Source organism: Leptosomus discolor, chromosome 1 (genome assembly GCF_034619465.1).
Source record: "Leptosomus discolor isolate bLepDis1 chromosome 1, bLepDis1.hap2, whole genome shotgun sequence".
NCBI classification, from domain to species: domain Eukaryota; kingdom Metazoa; phylum Chordata; class Aves; order Leptosomiformes; family Leptosomidae; genus Leptosomus; species Leptosomus discolor.
In genome coordinates, this window is record NC_141391.1 from 161,758,341 (window position 1) to 161,767,597 (window position 9,257).

The window sequence follows — 9,257 nt, forward strand, 5'->3', positions numbered from 1 at the left end:
CAAAGCCAGCTAGCCACCACACAAGCGTTACACCCATTTTTAAGGCGAGGACTGGAGGGCAAGAATGGTTCAAGAGTTCAGCCAAAGTTGCTCAAGCCAGGAGACAAGAATACAGCAGTTCTATGCCCCCACATACTCATGGCAGTACCTGTCTCCGCCATCGACTACAGAAATCACAGCTGTTCATCCAGGTCCTGCATCTTGGGAGACCTAGTGTCAGAGCCAAGACCTGTCCATGCACTTGCCTCCCCCAGCTAAGACGAGCAGCACAGCTGCCACTGACATCAAGCAGTAACAACAGCTTAAAAGAAACTCTCAGACCTTTATTGAAGAAATCCAGATGTTAAATATATTTGGAGAAGCAACCTTTATGATAAAAGAGATGCAGATGTAAAATGCTCAGGGGAGTGTCGCTGCAGGTCTCGGGGTCAGGGATCAGGTGCTACCCTGGCTGCACAAGGCAGTGCCATAACAGCCTTTTGCTGGGAGGGAGCTGAAGAAGAGCAGGAGCTGGAAACACCCAAGCCTGAAGAAACCCCCTGTCCACCCCAGGCTGCATGCTAGGGCCGGGAACAGACACCTGCGAGGTCCATGATGGTGGCATCTCTCTCCTGCCCGAGCCTGGGGGGTAGAAAGCACACTAAGGGCGGGCAAGAGGACGCACACAGGTTCCACGTCCAGGTGAAACAAGAGGACCCGACGCCGGCCCCACTCTGCTCCCTCAAGCCGCCCCGCAGACAAGGCAGTGGTGCCCCGCAGACAAGGCAGTGGCACAGGCACGGCCTCCCGGCCCCGCAGCCCACCGCCGGTGATGCTCGGGGCTCCCCCCCACCCTGGGGCCGCTCTGCCCTCAGCCCAACAGCGGCTTAGCCGACAAGGGCCTCCCGCTTGGGACCTCGTCAGGAAAACGAAGCCCCCAACGCCTGGCGAGGCGTCTGCAGCACAAAATGGCGGGCGGGGCGGGGGGGGGGAGGGCACCGCCCCCTGACGGCCGGGAGGTGGCGGAAGGGGCGGGCGGCGGCGGCGGCGGCGGCAGCGTGGGACAGCCATGGGCCGCAAGAAGAAGAAAAAGGGTCCGGGCAGCCGTGAGGGGCGACTGGTGGTGACTTTTGACGAGGAGAGGCGGAGGTGAGGCCGGGCAGGCTCCGGGGTGCGGTGGGGGGGGGGAGGCGTCCCCCGGTGGGGGGGCTCGCTAAAAGGCGGAGGGGGGGGTGTCTGTGTTGGCGGTGGCAGGGAGTACCTGACCGGCTTCCATAAGCGGAAAGTGGAGCGGAGGAAGGCGGCGCTGGAGGAGATCAAGCGGAAGCTAAAGGAGGAGCAGAGGAAGATGAAGGAGGAGGTACCCTTACAAACCCCCCCTAGCCCTCCGTGGGAGAAGGGGTCACCCCTCCCGCCATGGCGGGCTGGCAGCGGGGCAGGCCACTGGGACCAGGCCGCGGGGGGGGGTGTCTTCGGGGTTCCCTAGCCCCGCTTGCAGGGGGACGGGGCCGTCCCGGGGCGGAGGGCGGGCGGCTGGAGCGGTAGAGGCGCCACAGTGACCTGTTTCCCTCCCTCAGCGGCACCAGGAGTACCTGAAGATGCTGAGCGAGAGGGAGGAGGCGCTCGGTACGTGCCGGGCCCCCGGCGGCGGGGCGGCTGCGGGAGGGGCGGGAGGTGGGCGCCCGTGGTCTGACACCTTTGGTTGGGTGATGGGAGCTGGAGCAGGGATGCTCGCACATCATCCCGTGGGATCGGCTCTCCTGAGTCCCCCTGGGAAGCCGGGCAGCGATCGGAGGGGTGACCCCCTCAGCTCTCTGTCCCTGGCTGGAAGGCGGGGGGGGAGGGGTCAGGTGGGTTGTACAGAAAGGAACAAGCAGGAGGACATCCCCGAGGTGTTACCAGGTCCCCTTTGCTGGGAGAAGGAGCTTGCCCTTCGTACTTGTGGTATCGGTATTCAGGCCTCTCTGCCCTTTAACCGTGCATGCAAAGGCTGGGTCTCCAGTTTAGCAGTACAGGAACAAGTGACCATACCTTGTGAAAAGTCGGGCACTTTGCATACAGGATTTCTTGTCTCCCCAGATGAGGCTGATGAACTGGAGCACTTGGTGACGTCGCGGACAGAGTCTGTGAACATTGACCACCCAAACCACATTGTAACAGTGACCACCATCAGTGACCTGGACCTCTCAGGGGCACGCCAACTGGGACTGACCACCCCTGTGGTAAAGCCTCTTGCTGCCTCTCTGATTGTATCAGCCATGAACATTCTTGGGGCTGGCTGGGTAGGGCTGGTACTCCCTGAATATGCCCAAAGACTCGCAGCTGACGGGGAGCAGGGATGAAAAGGGAAATTAATAACTTTCACATTCCTCCACCATTTATTTGTTCCTTCTTGGAAGCCCAACATGTCCCGTGTGAACAGCTTACTCCAGACCTCCCTGGACTCCTTGGCTAGTCCCAACTGACCTTTTGTAAGTGAAAGGTGTCACAGGACTGGATGTGGAGAATGTAATATTTTAAAAGCTGATACGACACAAGCAGCAAGATTTCAGACTTCGCTGCATGGCTATCCTCAACCTCTTTCCTTTGTTCTGTCCACGAAAAGTTACTATTGGCATGAGGAGGGATTTTTGTCTCCATGATCCTATGCTTGAACCGCAAATAAGGAAACCATTCAGTTCTGGTTGCAGTTGCTTTTATTCTCAAAATGTATTGTAACTGAGATCTCATAATGTGTTTTGTAGGGGCTTTCAGGCACCGTTGACTTGATCCTTTTGATCTTCATGACTCATGGTTGGATTTGAGCTCTTTGAGGAAGTGTCTGTGTTAACATTTTACATTTGTAAGGTCATCTTCTAATCTGAAAATCCACTTAAAGAGGTTTTGATAGCAATTTAAGAAAAAAAAGCTGAAATTTTCAGTTCATAGATTAGACTTCAGTTGCATGGCCATTAAGATCATGCTGACGTTTTTGGATCTTAGGGTGGATTACTGTAGGACTTCTCACTGGTTGTCTGTTTCTGAGGGGCTGCATTAAGAAACCCTGAGGTTTGGACAGTGAGGGATATGGAGAATTAAAAGAACTTCATCCATGACTAGATGGTTCACAAAACAGGATGAAATCAAGAAGGCAACAGAAACACCAGAATCACAAAACTGCCTGGTTTAGTCTGTCTATAGGGATTTTTTTCTCTTTTTTGCTTACTTTTTAAGGGAAAAAGTGATGGATCAGAAGAAGAGAAAGGGGAAGAGGTGGCGAACAAGCCTGTAAGAACAATGCCTAAGAAGTCCAGAAACCCCTTCTTGTCTGAAAAGTATGTATAAATTCATTCAACTCTTTTCTGCTAGGCAGTGCACTCTCATCAGGAGGATCTTGTGTTCCGAGATGAGCGGTGTGGCTGCAGGAAGGGGAGGCTGTGCTGCCTGGGCGCCGGTGGGCAGGAGCCAGCAGAGGGCACTGGCGCAGCACAGGCCAGCCTGGGACGCTCCGTTCCCATCGCATTGATCCCTGGTGACAGCAGCAGCAGCCTGAGGAGACAGAGGATGTGGTGCAGGGCGGGCTTTGTCCTGAGCTGTTTACTTGGTCCTTCTTCTCAGCAGATACTGCAGGGAAGGATGTATTGCAGGGTGCAGAGTTTGTCTCTAGGATTAAAGGTCAAAAGACCCTGAAGCTTAAAGCTTTGGCATTCTCCACATTTTTCAGTATCCAGGATTTACGACTCCTTTGGGGATGCAGAGAATTACTTAACTCTGTGGTGGCTGAGCAGCCCACTGCTCAGAAAATTCATTTTGGTTGTTACTGCCCATGTAGACTTGCAGGTTTCCTGCCCTGTCAGGATGATGCCCAGCATAGTGGGGTTCCTCTGGGGATTGCCGTGGCTGGCATGCATTCCTGCTGGGCCACACAGGCCTCTCCTGCTATTGTGGCGTCAACTTGATCCTGCAGACTTTGGTCCCCAAACATTTCTCTCTTCCTGCCCTGCACAGGATCTCTTCTCTTACTGCCACGCTGCACATGCACAGCCGAAAAAAGACAAAAGGAAAAAGACCCCAACGTGGGCAAGGCCCACACAAGAAAATCCAGAAATCCAGCACGGGGCGAACCACTAAGACTCAGCGACGGAGACTGACAGGCAAAATGGGCCGCGACCAAGATTAACAGAGAAACTAGTGCTCAGACCAGCAGCTGGGACAGTGCTCCACATCTGGCCTGCCGCTCTTTGGGATCCCTTCATTGTGGGCAAGGGCCTTGTTTACTTGGTGCTCTGACCAGCAGCGAGCCCGGTTCAGCCTGTCTCTCACCTCCTGAGCACTGGCTGGGATGATGAGACGCTCTACTTGTTTATTTCTGCAGTGATCTCCAGCTAAGTGTCGGGTGCCACGGAGTCTAAAAACCTCTGCACGTTCTCTGTTTGCCGTAACCCTTGTGTCCTTGGGCCTGCCTTTCCAGAGCTGATACTTGGCTTTATCAAAGGAGAGGATCTGGGGCAGAGTGCAACAGGCAGATCGTCAGGGCAATTTATGAGCCTTGGAAAAGCTCTGCTTCCACTCGTGCATCAGCGCCCTGGCATTTCTGCTGTGCAGTAAATCCTTTTTCCATGGAGACGCGGTGTCATCTTTTCTCATGTGTTTCTTCTCCAGTGCCATACCTGAATGCAGGGGTACTTTTTGTTTGGTACCTGTGCCAGGTGAAATTTGGTAACTGTGAATAAATAAATATGAAGTTACTTTGCTAAGGAAAAAACACTTGTGACTTATTTGAAGCCAAAGAGCAACTGTGCTAATGCCAGTACCAGCTGGAAAGAGGGGACATGACTCCTGGTGCTTAAAGGATATTGAAATCCACTGGTGCTTGGGAAGTGGAATAGCTAGGAGCTATTTCTGTGGTAACTCAGAGCTAGCCAGAGCAGGAATGGCTCATTCCATTGTCTGCTGAATATGCCGATCTTAATTGCGATAGCTCAGAAGAGTATGAAATGCCCTAATGCCCTTGCTGTCTGTGTGTGGCCCTGTCTGGGGTGGGAGCAGCAGAGCCTGCCCTTTACCTTAGGGCTGCTGCCGTCATCAGCAGTTAATTGCCTTGCTTCTTGGGACCTCAGTATATGTTTTATAGCATAGATTCCTTCAGCAGCGGGGAGGGGGGGAATAAAAAAAAACGCTTGCATGGTTGGGATTGAGGAATAATGGTGGCAAGACCATGAGTGAATCCCCTGAGGAGAAGCATGAGCCTAGACAGCATGCTGGCGTCTGTGCTGGGATATCTGTAGGAGATGGTGGCCATTCTGCCTCCCTCAGCCAGGCCTCCTCCCATGCCACATGTGTACTGGCGAGGAAATGGCAAAGGAAGAAAAGGCCTCTGTGGCCAAAACCCACAAGAGAAAATTGGCAACCTGGCAATGGGTGAGTACATAGATTCCTCATGCCAGAAATGGGAGGGGAAAAGAGTAAACCAGTGCCTGAGGCTTTGTGGAGGAACATCAGAACAATGCTGATTGCCACCAGCTGCTAAAGCTAACGGCTCCAGCCCGATGTATTTCTCCATTGTTTCTTGGAGCGTGCACATGAACGCACACACAGAGAAAATCTTCAGTGTGTTGAGGAGCAGGGTGTGAGCTCAACACTGACAGCAGCTATGCCATTTCTGCTAGAGCAGCTTCGTCTGGAGGGAACTGAGTGACGCACGTGCTTGTGGTGAGGAATGGGGTCCTTTTGCACCTCCCTTTCTCTTCTGAAGAAGGCAAATGGTGGGGAAGTGGACACTGTTATCCCATGTGCCACTGGTGCCTTGTGTGCTTGGACTCTGAGTCCCATCTTGGGCTGAGTTCTTGGGCACTGAATAACCTCGGTCACATCATGAAAGTGCAGTACATGTGGTTTCCTCACCTCCAAAACAGTTGTCCTACGCTGCCTTAAAGGTCGCTCTGGAAAGCTCGTGTGGTTTAATGTGCGACCTTGCCCATCCTCCTGTCTCACCTCAGGGTGTTTGGTGCTTCAGAGCTGCAAAAACACAACTCGGAGGCAAGGCCAGAAGTCTGATGCTGGACTGGATTTCATCCAAAGTGCCCAAGAGGTGCCATGTGCAGAGCAGAGTGTTTCTCATTCTGGTTTGGGAGTTACATGCTCTAGAGCCGTTCTGTGGCTGTTGGGTTGGAGAAGGATGTAGGAGGAGAGGAGAGGTGTACCACACCAAGGGGACTGCAGCTCAAAGCTGAAGGACAGCGTGGGACACCCTCAGTCTGGGTCATGCAGGAGCTTTCCCTTCTCTCTGGGATGTAGTGCCTTGTGGAGTGACCGTGGGCAGAAGGTGACTTGCACTTCCCCACCCCACGAGTTTGCTCTGGAGCTGGGATGGCCACTGTAAAGGAAATGTACAGTCTGTGTGTTTGCAAAATCTGTTGTAGTGTGGAGTGTGGACTGTGGGCTGGGTTGCCTTCCGCAGCCTGCAGACAGCCTGGCACAGTAGCTGGGACAGCGCTGGATTACCTCATCGTAATCCTGACGGGATGTTAAGAGTGACCTCAATAGCACTTCGGTGTTTGTTATTTTGCTGGCAGGTGGTTTAGAAGAATCTCTTTTAGTTTGCTGTTTCCCTGACCCTAATAATGTCTGAGCCTTTCTCAAGTGTCAGCCAAAATCTCCAATGGCCTCTTCCATGCTCTGAAAGCTACCAGTTTCTGCTGGAAGTTGTGTTTTCACATTGGGGAAAAAAAAAAAAAAAAAAAAAAAAAAAGGCATATGGAAAAACTGAGAACAGAACTGTTAAGTCCTATACGGTGCTAAGCATCAGGATTGTTCGCTGCACTATTGATTTCTCCATTTGATCGATTAAAGCTTTATTTTGTAATGTGAATTACTGACTCAGCCCTAGCCTGCTGTCTCTGTTAGGCACAGGGTGTGCAGTCAGGCTACCCCAGGATATATTGGATCAAGGATATGAGCTCCCACACGCAAGTTAGTGCGTTAAGTGTTTGCCAGACACATCACAGTTCGTACCAGACTGTGGCTTAAAATTCTTCTTTGCTGCTTCCCCTTGTTTTCAGGGTGGATTTCAGCATTTCTGTCAGGGTTTTTCTCCCCCTAGCTAGTTCACAAACAAGTTCCAGCTACTCAGGAGGCAGCCGCGTCCAAATACAAGGTACCTGCAAAAATGAGCGTGCTAGTGCAGCTGCTGCTCTGGGAAGGAAAAGCAGAGACCAGCAGCTACCTGTGTGCTCCCCCTTCCACAGCCTATGCACAGGCTTTTCACGCTCGACTCTGCAGCTAGGCCACCTCGGGCACCTGTGCGTTACTCCGTGCTTGCGCCTGAGGGCTCTCATGGAGAGATGCAAGGCTTTGACGTGGGCTGCCGCGCTGGGGTTTCCATGCATGGTGACTTTCGCTGGCTGGACTGCGATTCCACACGCATGCGCGCACAAAAATGTAATTGGGATTACAGAGGATCAAAACCAGACTGGGAGCCGAAAAGGTCAGACAGTTGGGGAAAAATAGGAGCGCAGCGCAAAAGAGGCAAGATTGCAGCGTGTGTATGGGCTGTGTGGTAATCACTGTGCTGTATTTATTGCTCTTGGGCATCAAGCTCAAGGCTGTACCCAGTACAGTCCCACTGCTGCTTCCAACGTTGTATTCCAGAAATGAACTGGGGAAAAAAGTTACTGGGAGAACATTTGGGGACTAATGGAGCTGAATAATTGGGGTTGTCTGGGAAAGACAGGTTTGAAGAGTGGATTGCGAACTGCCTTCAATGGGTAAACAAAAAGTGAAATTGAACCTTTTTTAACGCTCGCCAGGACTGGGAAGAGGAGGAAGTTGAATGGTAGCGGGAGCGATGGAGGCCAGGTGTTAAGCACGTTTCAGCAGGAATAGTGAGGCTCAGGTGGGGCTTGTGCTTGGCAGGTAAAGCCCAAGGTTAGCCAAACCTCTCTGTGGGTAGGGATGACCTCCTGTCGGAGCTGTGCTGGGGACACGCTGAGGTTTGGCTGACTGGGTGCTTGCAGATGAGCCCCACTGCTTTGGCACCTGTTTAGGGTTCAGGTCACCTAACTCCGGAGGAGCGCTGCGGCAGACCCTCGGCCGGCAGTGGGCTGGTCCCGGGGGGAAGGGGCAGCCGAGGGGAAGGGCAGGGAGGAGGCCGAGGTACGAGGGTGCAAGGCGCGGAGGTGAGCCGCAGCCCGGCGCCCCCTCCCCAGGCCCAGCCTCCCCCCAGCCCCGGGGCCGCCGAGCGCGGCCCGGCCGGGTCTGGTCGGGTCGGGTCGATCGTCCGCCCGCTGCCACCGACACGTGGGTGCCCGCACCCGTGGGCGCCATAACCCCGCGCCTCCGCCAGCCACTCAGAGGGCGATATTCAAATCACTGCTGGGTGGCAGCCAATGAGAGGGGGAGGGGCGGGGCCTCGCGCCCCGCCGTCCCCACGGCGAGCATCACTGACCGGGGAGCTCGGCGGGCGGCGAGGTGCTGGGAGCCGTAGGGAAGCTGAGGTACTGGGGGCACTGGGAGGCACTGGGAGCGCTGAGGAACGGCTGGCTGCACGCGTGCGTGTGTGCCAGAGGCCCTGGGGATCACAGCATTATCCTGGCAGTAGGCCCCAAGGGATGCGGGGAGCAATGATTTGCCCATCAGGCAGTGGGGCGCCGTGGGCTGCAGCCAGCTCCACGGGCAGGGGTGGGCAGCGATGGTGGGGTGTTTCGTGCTGCATCCCTGGCAGGTGAGTGCCTGTCTGACGTTTTGTGTGAACCAGTCAAGAAATATGCCCTAGTGCGAGGAGGGAGGCTGCAAGGTTGGCCTTAGTGCAACTTGCAATTTGCAGCGCAAATGAGTGCGCTGACAAACAAAATTTATGGCTTGGGTTTGGCTTATGACAGTTGGCCCTGGTTGTTTTGGGGAGCTGCCATAGCCTTGATCAGCTGCTCTGACTCAAGTGTCCATGTTTAGGGGAGCAGTGGCACATTCACATGAGGGATGCTGGGCTCATCCCACGCTGATCTCCTGTCCTTCTGTTGGTGTCTCCTCCAGACAAGTTAAGCGGAGCCCTCCCAGCACAGATCACATCCTCAAGTCCAAGGACTTGTTCTCAAACTCTGTGGGACAGAGGACGTGATGGTGGGCAGGATGCTTGTGAAAAGCCAGGACAGAAGTGTAGACGCCAGCTGTTGTGCTAGCAATGCTTGTTGCCCTTCATGGTTTTGCAATCGGCTATCCTTACAGGCCTCAGTAATTTTAGTGGGATCAACAAATTTAGGAAGAGTCTCAATGGGTTTCCAAATTTCCTGAGCTGCTTATAG

The 9,257-nt window shown here is 54.0% G+C and overlaps 1 protein-coding gene across 2 annotated transcripts; it reads left to right on the forward strand.

Moving 5' to 3' along the window:
- Window positions 1–1,027: 1,027 nt before the first annotated feature.
- NOL12 (nucleolar protein 12) lies at window positions 1,028–4,717 on the forward strand. Of its 2 annotated transcripts, none has more exons than XM_086479718.1 (6): window positions 1,028–1,128; window positions 1,234–1,339; window positions 1,557–1,605; window positions 2,059–2,234; window positions 3,193–3,293; window positions 3,967–4,717. In XM_086479718.1, exons 1-6 carry the CDS (start codon window positions 1,049–1,051, stop codon window positions 4,136–4,138), a joined length of 684 nt encoding a protein of 227 aa, XP_086335844.1. In that variant the 5' UTR covers window positions 1,028–1,048; the 3' UTR covers window positions 4,139–4,717. The 2 variants fall into 2 exon arrangements, with proteins under 2 accessions (XP_086335844.1, XP_086335853.1); XM_086479727.1 differs by having other exon boundaries at window positions 2,059–2,201.
- The last annotated feature ends 4,540 nt before the right edge of the window (window positions 4,718–9,257 follow it).

Bases quoted from the DNA above. Each gene is read 5' to 3' on its own strand.
- NOL12 (XM_086479718.1), top strand. From the start codon at position 1,049: ATGGGCCGCAAGAAGAAGAAAAAGGGTCCGGGCAGCCGTGAGGGGCGA. The intron at 1,340-1,556 runs GTACCCTTACAA...TCCCTCCCTCAG, and splicing joins AGAGGAAGATGAAGGAGGAG to CGGCACCAGGAGTACCTGAA. The intron at 3,294-3,966 runs GTATGTATAAAT...TGCCCTGCACAG, and splicing joins AACCCCTTCTTGTCTGAAAA to GATCTCTTCTCTTACTGCCA.